The 21775-nt window shown below is 35.6% G+C and overlaps 1 protein-coding gene across 1 annotated transcript in view; it reads left to right on the forward strand.

Moving 5' to 3' along the window:
* Positions 1-377: 377 nt before the first annotated feature.
* Positions 378-21775, forward strand: part of ARID4B (AT rich interactive domain 4B (RBP1-like)) — a gene marked incomplete at its 5' end in the record, with an annotated part of 52184 nt that continues 30786 nt past the window's right edge. The window contains 12 exon segments of the mRNA XM_010082619.1: positions 378-443; positions 1045-1135; positions 5443-5477; positions 5479-5529; positions 7428-7519; positions 9765-9903; positions 13549-13628; positions 14981-15054; positions 15910-16055; positions 19363-19435; positions 20534-20628; positions 21732-21774. Coding sequence (XP_010080921.1) covers positions 378-443; positions 1045-1135; positions 5443-5477; positions 5479-5529; positions 7428-7519; positions 9765-9903; positions 13549-13628; positions 14981-15054; positions 15910-16055; positions 19363-19435; positions 20534-20628; positions 21732-21774 — 985 coding nt within the window.

The raw sequence follows: 21775 nt of genomic DNA on the forward strand, positions 1-21775 counted from the left end.
GCAGTGAAATATAAATGGTTTTTAAAAAATTATTTACACTCAGAACTCTTGAAACTTTCTCCTTTCATGTTGTGGTACTAGAGCAGTATAATTTGCATCATTAAGAGAACTGCTGAGATTGTTTGGAGCCATTAAGTGTTGGTAAACTGTCATTTGTCATTTCCTTTAGAGGTAATGGTTCTGTTCTGAAAAATATTTTAGGATTTTTAATGGCTAAGAAATTGTCTCATATTTCTAAAATATATGAATGAAACAGTTTTCAGCAAATGGAATGATTATGGTGGCTAACTGTACAATAAAAAAGAGAAGGGTTGTTGGCATCTGCTTATGCTGCTTGATTATATCAAGTGATTGTCATTTGAATTATATTTTTTTAGGTAACTTTTAGACATGATTCTTCAACAGTGGAAGTGCAGGATGACCACATAAAGGGTCCCTTAAAGGTAATACATTTGTTTTGTATTTCGCTAACACAGGCCAAAGCATTCTCTTTCAGTATTTGACATAAATGTGTATTTGCAGTATGGGGTGAAGGTGGAAGGTTCAATTTGTTCCACAGTCCAGATAAGATCATGAAGCATAAAAAGTTGTGCTGCAAAGCTAGAGTTACTCTACTCTTCATGTTAACTTTTTCCTTTGTAGTTAAAGGGGATGCAGCATATAGGCTGATGCAAGCCTCTTTGTTCTTTCTGGCCTTAAAGCTAAGAAGTTTGTCTGGCTCTGATTTTTAGTCACTGTTGCTTTGGAAAACTCAGCTGGAGGATTTGATGGGCAAGCTCTTATACAAGAGAATGACATCACTCAAATTGGTTCTTGTTCCCCACCTGCTGGCAGGAAATAGTCAGCTTAGTTAGTTGGCTTTTTGTAGAGGAATGGAAGAAAGATGTTTAGAGGGATACAAATATATTCAAGTGAAAGTGGAAAAGCATGGTATATTTAACAAAGAAATAGGTTAGAAATTAGCTGTGATTGCTAAATACAAAAGTGTTAACTTCATTGCCTGTTTTAGAAGCTCTCCAGTGCTAACTGACTTTTGTATTTTAGGTAGGAACTGTTGTGGAAGTGAAGAATCCGGATGGAACATACCAGGAAGCAGTTATCAACAAATTAACAGATGCAAGTTGGTACACTGTAGGTAAGAGAAATAGTTATATGTTTGAATAAAACTCATGACTTAAAAATAAGCCTGTGACCTGGACATGTCTTAAGCATGATGACATGATTTTTTTTTGGAGCTGCTTAAATATTCAAAGTCTGTATTAAAAAAAAAAATAAATTACAAAACCCTGAACTCTTATTTTAGGTTTTAATAAGAAACTGTACCCATCACAATGTGAAAATGGGACCCCAGAAAAAGACCTAGTGAATTGCTCTGTAATTGGTGTCTGCTTCTTGGATATTTTAATATACTATTGTTAAACATTCTGAAGCAAAGTATGTATGGTGTCTTACTTCCTTAAAAAAGGAAAAGAAGTGCTTTTAAAACACAAGTTGCAGTACCTTTTCCCTACTCTCAGACTTAGCCCTGATTAACAGCTGCTGTAAAAACAGACATAGCTTGTTTTTTTTAAAAGTCTTTTCCTGCTTGTTTTCCCTACTTTCTAATGTGCCGTTTCAGACTTTAGATGATGTATCCACATGCTCCCAAGCAAATATAGCTTTTTTGGTTCTGCTTTGTTTCTCTAAGTACTTTTTTAGAGGCTTTACATACATGGGTTTATACTTTGGTGCTGTGTACCAGTAGATCAGTCTTGGGGAAAACTGGTCAACTGTAGAATGATATCATATCATCCATCTGTGCTCTGTTAGTCTTAAAGGTACTACAGGAAATGTATTGATTCTTGAGAAACTACATATTCATTTCCTTGGCAGATAACTGGGACATGGGAAGATGAAGACCAGCTCTTGAAAGAACCTTGTCAAGACTTAGTTGTTTTAAGATATTAAGGGTTGTTATTGATGAAGTGATGTTGAATAACTAGGGAAAAACCTAACTAGTCCTTTTAAAAAGGAATAGAGCAGTAGGTTTAGATAAGATCTTCCAGATAAGTGTGTTCTTGCTGGAGAAGTAGAATGTATAAGTAAAGGTGAGAATGGGTTAGGATGAGGTGAAACATGAGATATAAAGACAAGAATTAACATTATAGGTAGTGTTTTGGTAATTAATATAGAAGTGGACCAGATATGAGAGCTTAAGAAAAAAATAGTGTTGATGGTGTTAGAACTATGTTGGATGTAGATGTGTTTATGCTTCTGAGAAAGTGTGAAGCTAGTGGTTCAGCAAAAAGAATAAGATAGGAGTCCATGCAGATTGAATTTTGAAGGTAGGTATCACAAAGTTGCAGTCTGTAAATCAAAGTAGATGTCTGTCAAAAATCCTGAATTTGAGAAATAGGAAGAAATGTAAGAGTTGAGACTGAAAACTGTACTTTGTAGATAAAAGTAGACAAAAGCATATTGACCTTGCAGAAAAGTAGCACAGCTGCTGTCTGTGTGATGCACTTTGAGAGAGAAGTGACTCTAGCAGTGGATGATTAGAATAATCTTTGTCAGGAGGGTGAGTGGAATGAGACTGAAATTATCTTTACAGACAGTGATGACTTTGCAGATCTGAGTGAAAGTCCTACTTCAAGGGAGAGTTGTCATTTACCAGATTTCAGAATTAGCAGACATCTTAACCAGCAAAGTTATCTAATGTGCTCTTAGGACTTGTTGAGAAGTATCTAATTGCTTGCATTGTTAATGGTTGTGTGAATAAGATTGCTATGATTTTGTCAAAAGCGTAGTCAAGGGACAGATGGATCTGAAGTGGTACCTTTCCAGAAGTTGTAACTTAAGACCATTTATGCCACTGCAGCAATAGCGTGTAGAATTTAGAGGAATAACCATTTTGGGGCTTCTTAAGGACTCTTAACACTGAAGTACAAGCCAGGTTGCTTTATGAGCATCCCTGTCTGTATTATATTAATAGAAGATATTGTCTGAATAGAAATTGTACATCAGTTTGTTTATATGTCTTTTTTGGTGCTGCTACTTTCCTACCAAAGGAAGATAGGAGCTAAATTAAATTTAAAAAAACCCCCAGCTAGTATATATAGCCTTTTAAAATTAGTATAGCTCAGTTATATAAATACATGAAGCGTCCTTAGTTTATTTGCCTGTCGTATAAAAATTGGTCAAAAAGCTCAAGGTATTCCTGTCCTGGTAACTAGGTACTGTTTCATTCACCATTCATATAGATGTGTCTTTAGAAGGTTTAAGTGATATTCTTAAGTCTGTGTTTATTGTAAGGAAAAAAAAAATCATAGGACTGTTTGCTTTAATAAAAATGCAGAATTGTGCATATTCAAAAGTAGTCTTATCCCATTCCATACTTTTTTGGTCATTACATTGCTTTTTCTTGGAATTCAGAGTGGTTTTATTTGCATTAAGTTGCTTTTAAATTGCCTCTTTTTTTTCTTTTCCTTGCAGTGTCAAGAGTAGATGTTTTAAATGCATTACACTCCTGTACGTCTGCTCAGTAGATTGCTTTGAGGACGTTCCATTAGATTAGAACGTCATATGCATTATAGCCATATGTGCTATGCTGGCCCCACAAGTCTTTATGGGAGGTCAAGCTTTTCCTTTGAATGCAGTCATGTTATGGAACAAGATTAAGAATCCCTCTGTCAGGGAAGAGGCCACGAGCAGATTACCACATAGGATACGTAGTGTGGCTACCTACCTAGCTCTGAATAGGTTTACCTCTGTTGTAGTCAGCTTATTCTTTGAAGTGGATAGATTTTATTTTTTTTTTAATATCTCATTATGTAAGGAGACTGTTATGTTAATTAACACAAACTGAATTAGGAACCTGCTGCCTTCTACTTCACTTAACCAAGGGGGGCTTAATTATGTGCTGACCATTTGAGATGCTGCTTCAAATCTGTGTTTTCTTGTGCAGTTCTTGCCCTTGACACATTTTGAAGTGACAGACGTGCATCTATAACCGATATCTTGTCACTAAGTAGTGCTCAACAATTAATGTCATACGAAACACAGACTGGGGAATGGTAGTCCAAGGGGAAGTTTGTTCATCAGCAGTACTGATTTTTGTATAAGGATGAAACATTCTCAAAAGTAGGTAGAAGTTACAATACTAGTCAAGAATTTTGATGTACCTTGTGACATTTTGTATATTTTTATTTTAATTAGTAAATGTTGGAAATGGAGTATAGCACCCACTCTTTGAAAGCCAGACATGGCTGAAAATTAATCTCTGTAATCTTTCCAGGCATCTTTTGCCAGTTGACAGCCATTCTCCTAACCCTGTTGTTTTGACTCTTGTTTGTGGAAGTATTTACATATTTCTATTTTTCTACCACTATTGAATTTTAATGAGACTGATAGAAAGAGGCACAGCAAAGTTTTGAGCCAAGGTGAAAGAGGCATGTTATGAAATTGCTGAAACTTTAACTTTTAATCTAGTGTTTCAGTTTAATCTTGGGGTTGTTTCTGTGCCCCCAAAAGTCTCAAGGTCACTGCAGTGTCGGGACAAGAATGTAAGTGTTATCACTGTTGGGGAGGGGAGGTCAGTTCTCATCTCAGTGAAGGGTGCAGACATAGCACCCACAGAGAGTTAAAACTTGGTGACAAGTTTTCATGTGTTAGGTAGCTGTAGAAGACTTAACAAAAGCTTACTTTTTATATGACCAGTTTATCAGCTTCTGAAGATCCCACCTTGAATGTGTGCTGTGCATTTCAGGATTCAAAAGGATAAAAAACGTAGCTGAAGCCAACTATATTATGAACTTGTTTCCAGTTCACCTAGTGATAGCAGAGGTGGTAGAAAGTCTAGAAACAGAAGCGCCGCAGTTGTCTCCCTGCAGCTGGTTTTGATGATTGTCTGCACTTTGACGATTGTCATCTTCCTTAGGCTGATATCACCATTGTTTTATAGCATAGCTGAATGAAGTCAGTAGAGAAGGATGTTGAACTTTTCATATAACATTAAACTGCAACTTTTTTCTCCAAATCTCCGTTTACATTTCTCCATAGTAAGCATAGCTTCCATCTGAATATTGTAGGAGTTCTGGTTATGTAATAAAGTTCTGTAAAAATTGAGAGTGCTTGAAGAGTAGTTTTTCCATTCTAGTTTGCACTGATTTTTAATTTTGTGTCCTGATCCATGAACTGTCTGTTCAACTGACAATTACTTAAGATTCCATTTAACATATGCAAGCATGGGGTAAATATGGTGAGACAGCAGCTTATGTATTTGGCCGATCTGTGCAAATGCTTTACTGGATATGCAGCAGTATCCAGGTACAGCTTTGTTTTAAGGACTGGCTACAGGAATACGTATCTCATTCTTTCTGACAGCTAAATAAATTGCTTACTGATATTCTGATTTAAAAAATAATAATAATAATTGTTTTTTCTTGCCTCACTTCTTGGTGACAGTATTTGATGACGGCGATGAGAAGACTCTTAGACAAAAAAAACTCTTCCCTGTGTTTAAAAGGAGAAAGACATTTTGCTGAAAGTGAGGTAATGGAATAATTTTTATACTACAACTTTTTCTTTAGAAACATTTAAAAAGTAATATTTTTAGTACTTAAATCTTCAATATGTTATGTACATCCATGCTACTAAAAATGAGGATTATATAAAATACAGTCTACAGGGTCTGGCTTATTCTTTTTTTAAATGAAGAAGTACAATTACATTTCACCAAATTGTGTAAGTTAAGAAACAAAATCAGCATTTCATATTTTTAATATTTATATTATTAATGGTTTATAGATTGTAGATCACACAAAAACCAGCAATCACACAGCTACTTCACTTTATGTAAAAAAATTGATCTGTAATTATTCATTGTAAAAAATCAAAATGTGGTACGTGAAAAAAATTAATATACATCAGTGGACATAAAAGTTCTGTTGGGTTTTAGGTAGATTATCAAGTCTAATTTGTAATAGCTGCTAAACTTGAAAGATCAGTACTTTTCTTTTAAAAGGTAAATTATAAGTTGCTGTTACCTGTTGATTTGAAGACAGTTATTAATATTTTGAAGCTGGTTCATGTCTGAAAAGTGATTTGCATATTAAAGTATTCAGACATTTGTAGCAAATTTCAAATAGTTGAAATTTCAGAATTGGCTGGACAAGAGTAATTTCAGATTATTTTGTCAGATTCAAAGAAACCATACATTCAGGTGACTCCTGCTTTTTATTTTATTGTTATTCTTATCATCTTAGCTTTTGCTGTCTTGCCAGAAGTCACTGATACACAATTCATTGTCACCAGCCCTCAAACGCATGTTGTGCATTTCTAATAATTACCTCATGATTGCATAGCTACTCAGCAGGGAAACCTTAATCTCCAATTTATTTTTTAATTAGACTAGTGCCACATGGTTATCTTGTTCTGATGTTGCTTTAGGTCCATTTCAGACTTCTCAAGTGTGTGGGATCTTTTAGGGTGTCCATGACACTCAGAAGTAACCATGCATTTACTTTAATATTTAAAAAGACAGTTTTATTGCTTTTGTGTCCAGCTCTGTCTGACACAGATTTCATTTGAGATTCTTGTTGGTGTTTCACATTTGAAAATGCATAAAAGGCTCAGAAGTGTAATTCGGAGAAACATATTTGTTTTTGAAGGCTTTATGCTTTCTTTCAAAGAACAAGTGCCTATACAAAAAGCTCTGTGTACCAGGAGCCTTTGTATCTAGAATGGTTAAACAGATAACAGCAGTCTTGGGAAAGAAGGTACTGCATCTCCATGAAGTCCTTCTGTTCATGCTTTAGCATTCTCCCTGAACAGAGGACATTCGTTCTTTCTCTCTCTTTGTCTTGATGATATTGTAGCATCAATTAGCACCTTCTCAATTATCAATAGAGCAACCTCTTTAAAATTGTTTTAGAATCTTTCTCTCCCATATCAAATTATAAATTACTCACAAAAATAGAATTAACTTGTCATATTTGCTGCTACTGAGTTATCTTGCAGTTTAGTTTCATATGGGAAACATTTACAAGTACATTATTGGATGTTTAGTCTGACGATAGGACAGGCAGAAAACTCATCCTGTAGAGATGGAGTGTCCCAGGTAAGCAGAGTACCTGATACTTAATTCTGTGTGTTTGAATGGTCCAAAGGCAGGACTTCTGTGAAGAGTTGTCTGTGTGTGTTGGACGAAAGTTAATCATTTGGAGGTGAGGAGAAAGTGTTGAAAAAAACTGAGAACAAAGCACATTACTTTTTAAAGTTAAAGCAGCAACATCCCTGCTATACGTCTGTTTCTTTTGTAATGAGAAGGTGTCTCCATTGATAAAAATTACTTCAACCAGATTATACAAATTTACAGTTTGGAGAATAATTTATGTGGGGTTTTTTATGTGTATTTATATGGTGGTGTTTTTTTTTTTAAATTTCAACAGACATTGGATCAGCTTCCACTCACAAATCCTGAACACTTTGGGACTCCTGTTATAGGAAAGAAAACAAACAGAGGAAGAAGATCCAATCATATGTAAGTGTAATGTCTTTATATCCGTGCTGCCTGTATTCAGTTCTGAAGCTTTCAGTGTGTGTGGAGTTTTATTAGATGTATATTCAGGCTTCTCTTACTCGAAAAACAAGAAGCTGTATGAAAAGTGTTGTTTAGCACTCAGACTGAAAGTCAGTTTTACGTATATTATTTCGTGCAAGAATTATAATAAGTCTTTGTGTATTCAGTATTTCAAATAATACCGGATATAGGCAAGAGGGGGTTTTTTTGTTGTTTTTTAAGTAAAAAAACGGAACTGGCATAGCGAATGGGGAGATGGGTCATTAAGCTACATTTCGAAGCTTCTCTGTAGTAGAATATTAGTATTATAAGTGTGTTGGACTCAAAATAAAACCATTACAATGCAGTCTTTGCCCAACTGATAAGAAGTGTTTGTAGAAAGTACAAGAATCCTCGTGTAGACCTTTGGTTTCTTGTTACAAGGATGGTCAGTGTTATGGTTTGCAGCAAAGCTTATTGATAGAGAAATAAAGTTCAAGAGTGGTGACTTGATTTCTTAGGTGCCATAATTCTTGTTAGTTGTGATCTTGAAAAAACAATATTAAGTACTCCACTGACTGTTCTTTGTTGTTTGTTTGTGGGGTTTTTTTGTGTGTGTGTCTTTTGTGGGGTTTGTTTTTTTTTGTTTTTAAAGTTTTGAGATGGTAGTGGCAGGGGTGAAAAGGGTGTTTTCATGCTTGGATTACCTTTTCACACTCTGTCTTTTCGATAGCTCAAAATAAATATTGCCCTGGATATGTAGGGGTACTACAAATGTACTCAATTATTGATTTTCTAATTTGTGATGTATTGAAGGAGAAAGATGGAAAAAGCTGGGCATATACCCCAGAGAATGACTGCAGCATCCTTGATGTCTGTGACTGGATTTTTGTCTTCTCTGTTTCCCTACTCTACAGGAGACATCAGTAGAGACATCATTATGGCAGAAACAGCAGACTTATCTTTATCTTATGGTTAATACTGACTGAACTGAGTAAAAAGACAAATTGCACAGATACTGGTATAACTGAGCTAGGTTTTAGTCTCTCTAAAATAGTCCTGACTTTTGCTCTAGTCCCTGATTTCTTTCTCTTCCCACAAGAGATTCTCAAACCCCAGAAAACAGTCTGAAAGACTTTCATACTATATTTTAAAAGAAATTACTACTTAAAAAAAAATGTTGGGGAGGTGGGGGGGAAGCCAATGTTTTATCAGCACTGCAAATGATGACATAAAATTAGGGTGGGGAAGCAAGACATAATAATTCACCTTAGACTGTAAATCAATTGTCTTCTGTTACACAAATGCTAACTGTGAGTCTTCTGTTATGCTGAACTTTGTACTCAAAAGTAGTTACATGAAAAATGGAAGATAGCTTTTAAAATTCTGCTTGTTGTGTTCATTGTACATGCTCTGTGAGACTAGTAAAAAAGAGCCAGGAATTCTGATTTTCTTGGTTGGTTTGTTTGTTTTTTTTTTTTTTTTTTAAACCAGTTGCATGTGATTTTACTCGGAGTAGTTTTGTACATTGAGACTCCCCGTATGGTTAAAACCAGGTGCAATTTTGTACTGGAACAGTCAAAACAATGAGGCAGAACCTTTTTTAATCAAAATGTATTTGCACCTTTGCCCATCTACTTACATTCCAACACTTTGGTCAATGTGAAATTGAAGCAGTCACTCAAATGCTTCGCTACACATCTTTAAAGAACTGTTTCAGGAGAAATGGACTTCTTTTTCTCTTTGCTATTCATTTTCATAGCTGATGTTTCTTCTTCAGAGTTTTGTCCTCTCTCAAAGTAGCTTTTTATTCTGTATGGCTGTTAAAGTAAAAGCATAGCAATTAAGAGAAAAACCAAAACAGTTTAACTTAGCAGTTGTGCAAAACTACAACTGCAACAGCATTTTTGAACAGTGTTTTACTAGGGCAGAATTCTTGTTTTGAATGTCCTGACAGTGCTTTTCTGTTCCTCCGTGTGGGTGCATGGTGGTGTTTTGTTTGGTTTTTGTATGGATTGCATGTAGATGTGCATTTATGAGTTTGTAATGTTTGAGTTGTTACCATAGTATCCTTATAAAGACTTCTATCTGTTTTTATCCTAAAACACTTTAACACACAAGTGAAGTCACTATTATTTGTGCCTCTTTGATGATTAGCTTTGGATCTCCTGTAATTATAATAGGCAAATTTTGAATAGTTGAGTTTAAGTCTTTTTCTGTTGTTTAGTCCTGAAGAAGAATCTTCATCCTCTTCCAGCGATGAAGATGAAGATGATAGGAAACAAAGTGACGAGTTATTAGGAAAAGTTGTGTGTGTGGACTGCTTCAGCGTGGATAAAAAGAAAGCACTGTGGTTTCCAGCCTTGGTAAGAGTTTGATCTTTATTTTAATTTTGTAAAGTTTCACTCATTTTCTAGGCACTAAAGAAAGGTGGGGTGTTTTTTCCATTTTTGATGGATTAGTCTGTATTTTCATTAGAACTTAATATGTCAAAGGAAGTATTTTATATATAGTATATATTTTTATGTGTGTGTGTGTATATAATGTTTGTTTACAAAAAGTGATTGCTAACATGGCTTCAGTTTTTCCAAACAGCTAAAGCTTGTTGACCTAATTCCATCTCAACAGTGTGTTTAGTACTACTGAACTAATATTTCAGGGCTTTTTTCCTAGGCTATTGCTTGTAATTTTTCTGAACTACCAAGTTTTGTCAAGGAAGAAAATATAAACAAGTGCAAAGAGAGGGAAAGTTTAGTGGTGGCATAGATGGTGTTTTTCTAGGTTCAATGTAAACGTATTTGATAATAAAATCAAATGTTTTTTCTTTGTTGCTATGGTAAGTAGTGGAGAATTGCCAATAAATTTCCTTTAAAATAACATTGTAGTCTTCTAGTACAAATATTTTCTATGTTCCTTTATTCTAGTTTAAAGACACTTCTTTTACAAATAAACTTCTAATAAAATATCACTGTTACTCTAAGGATTGCATATAGACTGACTGATACATTTGGAAATTAACGTATTTCCATATATGGTATGTTCTAGTACCATGCTTTTAAATTTTCATTTTATTTTTAAATATAAATACTTGAATAATTTCTCCCTGGCAATGAATGCTTAAAATGTTTATCTAATTTCAGGAAGACTCGTGCTCTGCTTTTGAAAAGATGCCCTACAGTGAAATTTAACTCTTCTTAGTGTGTGCAATAGCTCCCAGTTGCAAATTTCTGCTTGTCACCTCCTGTGTCTTGTAATGCAGCCCAGAGGCTTTCCAGCAGGACTTCTTTTGGAAGAGTTGGTGGGAGAGCATGAGTTATTCAAGTCCCTCTTAAAACAAGGGAGAGGGCAGAATATAAGGCAAAGAGAAATCATGTTAATGTCAGATAGCTTTAAGAAAGATTTTCAGTAGTAGACAAGAAAATCAAGTGGTTTTGGTATTGATAGCTGTCATCAAGGTTGATGAAATGTTGCCTACCTCACAGTTGCCCTCTAAGAACGGTCAGTTAGACTGGCTTGAGCTGTTTTCTGTCACGCTGTTGGGTTAGCCCTTCTCCTCACACACATGATGGATAGCATTCTCCATGGCAGCCTCTCTAGTAAGTATTGGGCTTGCATGCAACTTACGTAGTGCTGCTCAGGATAGCTATGGGTCAGACCTTAAAGATTAACTGCATTGTTGCTTTATTCTCCCAAGGTATACTAACGATACATACTGTTATTTCTTTGGCTTTCATTTGGAGATGGGAATAGCTCATTATTCATTGAAAGCTTTCTGCAATGGATGAGAAGCAGTAGGGGGATAAAGTTGGAGAGTGGAGCTCGTTAACTCTGAAATAGCTTATCCTAGATTAACTGTTACTTTAGTAAGCAGGTTTATAGCTCTGCAAATAAACATCGTATTGCATTTAACTTGAAAGGTTGTGCCAAAGAATAGATTTATGCACCAGATAGCGCACTTTTTTTTTTTTTTTTTTTTTTAATTCCCTCCCTGGGATACCAGTGCCTCTCTGTTCTTTTACCTTGCAAGCAGGTTACCTCTGCTATATTAACAAAGTAACTTTATCTTATTAGTGATAAATTTTGCTTTAACTTTAAATTATGCTGATTGTAATTTTGTGACTAATGACATGAAAATTCAGGTTTAATATGCTGAAGAATATTTATCCCAGAATTATTTTGTTCTTAATGATACTGTGTACAGGTATGCTTTGTGTATAAGCAGAGAACGTTGTGCAAGTTTATTGTGTGAAAAGATGTTCAGGGATTAGTCTAAACCTTTACAGCAAGTAACAGTTAAGATTAGTAGCGGAAACTGATTGCTTTGGATATCAGTCCTATAAACAGATATCCTGTCACTTAGAAATGTAAAACGGTAAAGATGTAAATTTGGTAAAAATTATTTTGAGGACTCAGTGATTGACTACATTGTTTTAATCCTGCACACATGAGCTTTTTGGGTTTTGTTTTTGGTTATTTTGGGTGGAGGGTGGGCTGAGAGCAGTGGCTAATTGTAATTTTAAAAAGGCCTGGCAGTTGCTCCATATGTCAAAGAGTGTGATTTAGTAAACCTTATAGCATTGCTTAGTTTTAAAGTGTACTTGAAGGCTTTTGGAAGGTGCAGTGAGAAAATCTGCTTGTAGCATTTTCAGAAAATTGAGTTTACGTAGGATTATATAATTTGTCTTATCCTCCTATGACTCCAGTGGAGCTTGTTTTGCAAGGAAATCGAGAAAACTTCATTCAGGCAAAATTGATGTAAAGGCCCTAGATAAGGTTGTGGTAAGCTGTTTTCCAACCTTGGAATGGATTTCTGACCATAAAGGTCTTGATGCTTCTAGAAAACCAATAGCTGAAGCCAGAAGGGTCTTCTTCCATCTTTAGAGAGTGATGAGATTGGACCTGCCTGTTTCAAATGGGGGATGATAATCTGTCTTTTACATGGATACTACAACACTGTTGCAAACTGTATTTCCAACTGCATTTCAATTAGTTGTAGTTTTGTAAAGTAATTTTTTGACTCTAGAATGCATTGAATTTGGAGGCTTCAGCTGTTAAGTTTTATTTTTCTTGGGAAGCATATTTAGCCTATGCTCTGTGATATACAACGCTGTTTCCAAATCAGATGGAGCTTTTGACTTTACCTTCTAAAATGGTATATGGCCGGTGACCTATGTAAGGAGGCAAAAAACATTCTGTCGTGCAGTATCTTTGTGTGTTTGGTGGAATAAAGTAGGACTGAAGCAGTTGGTGTAAGAGAGGAGAGGTATTTACCAGGGCTAAATTAGGGCTGAAGTACACACCTTTTGAGAGAAGAGAGATGAGTGACGGAGAGGGTTGCTTTTCTGTTCTATAATCTGGAAACTCAATATATATATTTTATTAAATTCCTGAAGATTTTTAATTAGCAACTTGTATACTAGTTTAACAGAACTTAAAGCTTTTAAAATTACAACAAATAATTAATACGTTGTCTCAGTGCTGGATTTGATTAGTCTACTTCTTGAATTAACCTATCATAATGTTTGTACTTGAGGCACTCTCCTCTCTGAGGTGGATTACTTATGAATCTTCCATTATAAAATCACATTTAAGAAATCCTGTATGCCTTTGTTTTTGAAACTGTGGGTGATTACATACATGCAATTTCTGGAAGTTTTTCAGAAGAGGTCTCTAACTCAGGTGGCAGCACTTGGTGGAAGTTCTGTCCTTTTAGGATGAAGAGTAGAATAAGCTGTAGTGGCACGACAAGTACTTAACTTTTGTCAGAATGCTGTTCTTACTTAATGTCTCTGGCAGCAGCCGTCAGTTCCCTCCAGGAAGTGAGCTTGAATTCATGCATTCAGTAATTTAAGGAGGTCATGACTCCTGTGTTTTGAGGGGTCTCAGTTGCTCTCATCTCAGTGTTGCTAAAGTGAAGTGAGCCCAAAAGGTTTCTGAGAAGCATTAGTATATACTATTACTCTTGTTTTTCCTTTTTCTTTCTAAACTTTGCACTTGTAATATCTTTGCAGGTGGTTTGTCCAGATTGCAGTGATGACATTGCAGTGAAAAAAGACAATATTCTCGTTCGCTCTTTCAAGGATGGCAAATTGTGAGTACGAATGTAGAGGTTGTTAATTGAATAAAATTACACCAGTCAAGTGAAGTGTACTGAGATGTGTTGGGTAAAGTACTGATAACATCAGTGAGCTCACTAAGTTTCTGCCAAGATTTTTCTAAGGTTTAGAAAACTGTTAACAGCCTATATTGTGATGAAATCAGTCTTGAACTTTGTCATTATTAATAATGGGATTCATATATCTATCTGTCTCAGTGTTAATTTCATTGTTAACGATGGTGGCAAACAAAGCAGTATTTTGTGACGTAGAGAATGGCCTGAGACCCTTTCCTGCTCTGTTTGGAATAGAGCATGGCATTTCAGAGATGTGGCCGTAGGTTTATCCATTTACAGAAAGGGGTCTGCGCGGGTCTGTGCATGCACACACATACAGCACTCACACGTACAGAAATTCACTTTTTTTTTTTTGACATAGTAGGCATATGTTTTATCTCAGCCTAGAATACAACTGTATATTCTCATGTTCTTTGAAAAGAGCTGTGATACATACTACTCAAAGTAAGAAAGAAAATACAGAAACTTAGAAAACCAGACTGCATGGTATTTGCCATAGATTAAGGAACTTATGTTGGTCAGGGAAGGGGGTTGATGGATGACAACAATTTTTTTTTCTAGGTTTTAGTTTTTATTTTAAAAGTTGGAGCTATTTATCCTGCTTGGTTCAATTTACAGAATGCTTTTGCAGAAAAGATATTGAAATAGTTAACAGTTTTGTTGTAGTAACAGTTTCATTGTAGTTTTATTACTAAGTCTAGGCTATGGTTTTACAATTTGATAGTTATTCAAGCATCAGTGCATGTCACTGGAGAAACATACATAAGTGTGCGTGCACACAAGCACATACTCCCCACCCGCCAAATCTGCAGTTCAGACTTGCTTCCTTGGACATAGCCACAGTACAAATTAAAAAGTGCTTTGTTCTTTCGTTTTGGAAGTCTTTAATTTCATGCTGACAGTTTATACTAATACTCATTTATGTTTTAAGCAAGGTAGGGCTTTTTTTTTTTGTGGGTGAGTAGTTACTTGCAAAATTAACATGAGGTTTTCCTTAAGTAATCTATATTTAGGAGATTACAGAAACTACCTGTTAGTGGAAGAATGCTTTCTTTAATATGCAGGGAGTGCATATGGATGATTTAACCAAATTTACGTAGAAGTTTTGTTTTTAACTAACACCATTCCAGACTAACACTATAGCATTGTCAAGATAACACTTCATATGCTTCTTCTGTATGTTTAGTGTGTTATAGTTTTAGTAATAGCTTTTTATTATACTGTTAATATAGCTTTAAAATATTTAAAACATTTTTTTAACACTTATCTAGCGTTTCTGTGCCAAGAAAAGATGTTCGGGAGATTAGTGAAACTTCACCAAAGCCTGACGCTTTGTTAAAACAAGGTAAAAATAACTTTCTGTGAGAAAACACGTGTATGCATTTGCTTTGTTAGGTAAACTGGACCAAATTTATGGTAGATTGGTTCATGTTTTAAAAATGCTAAAATACAGGATCTTTTTCTATAGCATAATATATTAAAGGGGAACACTTCTGAAGAGCAAGAGGAACTTTTTTTTAAAAAGGACAACCAAACAAAAAACCAACCAAACAAAAAACCCCAAACACCCCCCCCCCCTACTGCACTTGTTTTCAATGTAGACCTGCCAAACAAAGGATATATAATCGTACGCTGTACACTGGCTTTATATTTAGTATTTGACCTTTTGCATTAAACCTTCATGGAGTTATTCTCACCATAGTACCCCTAATAGTTGTAAGTTAGTTCCCTTTATGCACTCTCAAGAAACTAGAATTGTGGATTCATTTGAAAGTTAAAAGTTTGTGTGATCCAACTCTTAGAATTAGCTTGTTCTTATTTCTTCCTCCTTCTCCTCCCTGTTCAGTACAGATAAATGACAGTGTAAAGCTGTTGGAACAGAGGTGTTCTCAATTAAATTTTCATGTGTGCCCTAATACAGAAGATCCTTATTTGTGTCTATAGACACTGACATGGTAATAATCATAATAATAGCTCTGGATAATTTGGTGTGCAGAGAATACTAGGCCAGTTTGTCTGGTTAAGGCAAAGATGGACAACACAGGGTTGTTGTTGAGCTTCATTGAATTTGGGGGTGGAATTGTTAATTATCAGTCTTTCTTCCTTTCCCCCTCCCCCCCCCCCGACTATTTTTTTTCATTAAAACATTTGGTTAAACTGATACTTCCTGCAGTGCTAACAAATGCTGGTCCTTTCACAGCTTTTGACCAAGCCCTTGAATTTCGTAAAAACAGAACTGTTCCTAGCAATTGGAAAACAGAATTGAAAGAAGACAGCTCCAGCAGTGAAGCTGAAGAAGAGGAAGAGGATGAAAAAGAAAAAGAGGATAACAGCAGTGAGGAAGAGGCAAGTGAAGTTAGTAAAGGGCATAGGTACACAGCTGATAAAAATTAGCAAGACTAATATTTAAGTCGCTCATTTAATCATTTGGGAACATTTAACGTGTTGACATAGGCAATATTGTTGCCTCTCAGTTTTCAAAATCCTTATTCAACAAAGTTCAGTTAATGTGAAAATACCAACTTGAAAATCTAACAAGTATCTTTGAGTCACTAAGCAAAAAATTTATAGTCAGTAGTCAAAAGACTGAGTCATTAGGGACTAATGAAAGACAGAAATTAAAACTTGAGGAGCCTGTTTTAGAATCTTTCCCATGCTGATCTTAATGCAGTGGCAGAGGACGTTGCGGTACCTACTAGGGACTGAGCAGGATGAGGAAGGGTAGATATTGGTGTCCATTGTCACACGTGTATTGTTTTTTCTAAAAGAAAAAAGGTTGCCTTGTGTGTATTTCTGAATGGAACTTACCTGCTACCTGGTAAAAGTCTGGCTGTCTAGGAAGATCTGTGTAGCTAAAAAAAATATTTAAGTTGTTTCTGGTAAAGGATATGTGGTGCTTAAATTATTTTTTATAACTTTAAAACAAAGATCTCTTTCTGTTTTCTTTGAAAACATCAGCAATTGTGTCTTACAACTATATGTAAATCCAGACTGGCCTTTACTTTGCACATGCTATTTCAATATTGGAAGGCAAAGGAGGGGTTTTTTTACTGATGTAGAACTTGTGGTTTCTTAGGGTCAGGTTAAATCCTGGGCTATAATGTCTGTCGTGGCTCAGATGGGTTTCCAGTTTGTAGTTCACTCTCCCTCCAAATAAACAGTTGTTTGCCCTTCTGTAATAATGCAGTGTGTTGTAGCATGCAGAAGGGTGTAGTTTCCCTCTGTAGGTTGTCTTACATCTGCTTTATTGTATGTTGTGGCAGTGTTTGTTTATTTACCCCTTTGTGGCCATGGAGTGAGTTCTGTGCATGATAAAATCATGCTACTGTAAGTAGCTGCTCACATAAATTACGATAAACTTTTCTTCTGATGGTGGAGTTGTTATCCCAGTACATACCTGTGACTTGCCACACATTCTAAGCCACAGGGAGGTTTGCTACCTTTTACACGGGAGCTTCATCTGAATGCTTTTCAGAGGTATGCAGGGTCTTAAGCTTCCCCCTTACCACACTTTATTAGAAAGTTGGGTTTGTCTCTATTGGGAAAATTAATAAGGAGAATCCACTTGCTGTTTTGGCACCTCTGTGGATTATCACGTTTGAGATGTGAGAGTACTCTTCAGGTATTGGATCTTATGGTGAGAAAGGAGTGGCAGTGTTTTATTCAGCCTCTTCATCACCTTTATTTTAGTTCTCCTAATATTTAAAAAGCATACATTCCTTCTTAAAAGCTTTGCTGGGTTTCCTGAAGGTTTCAGTCAATGACCCCTTCCCCCTCCCTCCCCCTCCGATGCTCTGTGGGACCATTTTCTTCTGGCAAGTGTTCTCTTGTTGGTGGGGAACATGAGAAACACAAGTAGGTGCTCATGATCTCTTTGCCATGGTTCAGGATATGCTGGTAAAAGTCCTTTCCAAGTACTTATCATGTGAGATTAAAATAAACAAAAACAAACTTCAAAGCTGTATTGATTCCACTGAAGTAATTTGTTCTCTATGGTCATATTCAAGTTTTAATTGCAAGCTGAATCTTTTGCTTGGTGGTGGCGTTTACTGCCTTTGCCTGTGAAATGTGAATGTTCTTGTAGGTGTTTGTACTGTATGCAGGGCTGCAGCATCACCTCATACCTATCAGTGAAGAATTGCTAGATATGCTTGATTTCTGATGCTCTCTGTGAGGATGTATATAGTATGTTGGTTGCAGTTCTCTACCCAGCCTGTCCTTGCTCATTCAAGTAGCCTGCTCTGAGCTCTGCTGGTATACAAGGTATCAGATAGATGCTCATCACGTAATGCCCCGCACACGTTGCCTTTGCAAGACTGTGGAGTATTTTTGTTGTATTTCTCTTGATAATTATACCTAAATGGCAACTGTTACAGCATATTGTGAATACTGGTTCTTCATTTTTTGCCTGTTTGCGCTGATATGTCCTCCAAGAGCATTTCCTGAAGAGCAAGTATAGAGTAAGGAAAAAACCTACTCACTGGTAATAGGTATAGCCTTCCTTGACCTTATTTTCAGCCGTCCATCTCTTTGTTGAATAGCTTCAGCAGACATTGTGGGGTTGGTTTGTTTGTTTTCTGCTGTGTTTAATAATGATATTCTGTTTTTATTGATTTCTCAGTTGCCTTGCTATAACATTAAAGACAATAAGTTTTGTCCCCTTGCTTCAGGGTAGGTGAAGCTTTAATATTTAGTACTAGAAGACTGTTGAAGAGTGGAAAAGATAGGCACAATGAAAAGACACAAAAGAAAAATAATTTGTTTTAGATTGACTGAATAACTTCTATTAATTATTTTTGGAAACTTTACAGGTAACGTTAAAGTATGAAGAAGATTAATCAACGTATATTTGGCATGTTGTTTTGAAGTAGCTTAGTCATCAGAATTTCTAAGAATTCTTATTACATCAATATTTTATTGCTACTGATTGTGGGAAGCTGCATTTCCTAAGGAAATTGAGATGTTACAGAATGAGCTATAGTGCTTTGTTATGAAACTCCACTGTTTATTAATCTAAGTAAATCTAATACAAAGGTTTATTAGTACAATGAACTGAACATTCAAAATATCCATTGTTATTTCAGTTCTGGGATTGATCCTGCTCACCACGCATTCAGCCGGTGCCCCTGGCAGTATGCATGCAGTGCCATTGGCTGCGGTTTCCCAGTACTGTGGATTAGAACTCCTAAGAAAGTGCAAGCACCATTTTTCCTCTATCACTTCATCCCTGAAAGTGACATAGTGTATCCAGGCATCAAGGAGTCACTTAACTGCAGAAGAAATATGAGATTTCTGATGTAACCTCTTTATCACTAATAGTGGTGTCTCCCAAGACTTTCTGAGTAAATGGACAAAATTGAGAATACATCTTGATTTCTGCTAGCACTTATGATACTTCAGTGATCAATCAAAAAAACCAATTTCAGTATGCCTTTACAATTACAGTTTTATATCTTTTGAAAAACTGTTTGTAGTTTATTTACTTCCACGTGGTGTAGCACTGAGAGCGTTTGTCTCTGTATAGTATCCTGTTGCTGACTACAGTAAAACAAACTTGAACATTTGAACCTAAATTATCACTGCTGTATGTTTCTTAATGAAGGACTGTAACTCAAAATGGTGATAATTTTCTTGTGTGTGTTACTTTAAACAGGAGGAAATAGAACCATTTCCCGAAGAAAGAGAGAACTTTCTTCAGCAATTATACAAGTTCATGGAAGACAGAGGTAAGCATTTTAATCTTTGACTTGTAGAAGCTGAAAGTAGGTGTATTGCTTAGCAGTACTTTAAAGAATTGAGTCTTTAAACTAGCAGTGATTTGCAGTTCAGTTCTGGAAACAGTGAGACTGTATTCATCACTTCTGACTTCCTTGCTATTTAGAAGGTGTCTGTCATGACTCTTCTTCTAAAATACAGTCACTTATTCTTTGCTTTCAGAAATAAGTGGATAGTACCTCTAATATCCTAGTATATTTTCTACTGTGTACTTAGAGTGTGTATAATCAAACATTTTATATCCTCAATCATATTAATGTATATGCTCATTTTAATAACTTTAAAGTGTAAAATTTAACCACACTGCTCCCCCCTACCCTGTTTAGGATCATGGAAAAAAGCATTTACTTGGTGGTAGTTTTCTTGCGTTAATCCTGATCACTTAAATGCAAGAGCATTGTCAGTAAGGTAGATTGAAATCTTTTTAAAAGCAAATGCCATTTATTGTATTAAATGTTTACCAGGTATTTATACACTGCAAGAAAAGTACAATGTCTGTGGAGGCAGGGGTAAAGGTGTTTAAATAAGTGTTGTAACTAGTTAAGTTAGTATCTTTTTGATTACATGTGAAGGTGAGTCGAGGAACGGTTTACAAGAGATGACAATGTGGTAGCTGCTATGCTAGTACAGTAGCAAAGGAAGTTTTAGCTCTTTGAAGCATCGTGGGATTTGTTACTAGAGAGGTTGATTTTTTTATTCTGGTGAAAGGACTACACTGGTATTTTTAGATGTAATTGTTTCAGCAAGCAAAATAAAAATATGTGTAATATAGGTAGCAAGAAAAGTTGCATCATTTGTGCATGTTCAGTAATATATGGAAGAATGCGTATGTATGAATTAAATTACGTTATTGAACTACAGGGAAAATGTGTTATTAAGACTCTTGAGTTTGTTTAGTTTTATAAAGAGAAAGTACCAGATGCATGAGGCTCTCAGAGGGAGGGGGTTTACAATACTATATGTAATAGTGTAGTAGTGTATATGATGTGGATTTTATGTAATTTGTAAAAAGGTATTTCAAAACACTGTATTAACTGTCGTTTTCACAGGGACTCCTATTAACAAACGACCTGTATTAGGATATAGAAATTTAAATCTCTTCAAATTATTCAGACTTGTACACAAGCTTGGAGGATTTGATAATGTGAGTATTAGTATTCTGGAGCCATAAAATCTGAGGATGCTCTTTATTTTTGTTTAAGTAGTTATAAATAAGAATCTTACACAGGAGCTTTAGATATATGGAAATTGAATACTACAGCTACATAAGACACCCTGTCTGTAGCTCTGAAAAACATACTTCAACAGGAACTAGAAAGTAATTCTGTTCTAAATTAATTACACATCTACTCAGCGTGTTTAATTATTGCTGTGTAAAATTCGCCAGCCTGTGTGTGTTTGATATTTCAGAAAGCCTTTTTCTGATAAATTTGTTACCTCAGAAAATTAAGAGTGGTTAATAAAATCTCAAAGACAAGCAGTCTAGTTTAAGGTCTGATGCGAGGCCCTTAATTCTATCTATTCTGGGCAATGTACAGAAGAATGTGCTGTCTGGGATCAGTAGGGTTGGTCTTGGAGCAGTGGTTGAAGCATACAGAATTCATGGCCAGGCAGATTCCATTACTCTTTGAAGTACCTCCGGTAAGTTAAGCCTGTCAGTTGAGGAAATATGTCTGTGCAGTGACACCTTTCTGATACACAAGAGAGGATCTCATACTTGGGTGTTGCAGTATACCTGCTTTTACCTTCACAGATGGTTAGAAATGAGCGTATCACACTGTCACAAAAGTTTAACACCAAAGGGCATATTAAGGACATAATGAAAGACCGGTAGCCACTGTATCTGGTGCAGTACTGCTAAGGCTGAGTATTGTTAATATGTTGAATTAATTTTTCTTTCCAATTTAATTAAAATTCTAGCTCTTATAGTTAAGAATTACTTTAAAATAAAAATGAGATACTGATTTTTCTGATCTCCATGTTTTCTTTCCTTTGTTTTATTACCACCTGGGGAGGAGGAAGGCTTGCTGTGGCTTACTGAATTGCAGATGTGCTAAATTACATAAAGCATTTCCATTAGAGTATCGTTTGCACTACAGTGAAATACTGTGTGTGTGATAAATAGTAATTTTATAGATCGGAGGAAATTACTTATAATTATTTTCCAAAATTGTAAACTTTGGCAACTTAGTCTTTTGTGTGTTAGTGAGTTAATTCAAAAGCCATGGCTTCCTTTTCTTTTAACAGATTGAAAGTGGAGCAGTGTGGAAGCAAGTTTATCAAGATCTTGG

The sequence above is a fragment of the Pterocles gutturalis genome, unplaced genomic scaffold (genome assembly GCF_000699245.1).
Source record: "Pterocles gutturalis isolate BGI_N339 unplaced genomic scaffold, ASM69924v1 scaffold47374, whole genome shotgun sequence".
Taxonomy (NCBI): Eukaryota; Metazoa; Chordata; class Aves; order Pterocliformes; family Pteroclidae; genus Pterocles; species Pterocles gutturalis.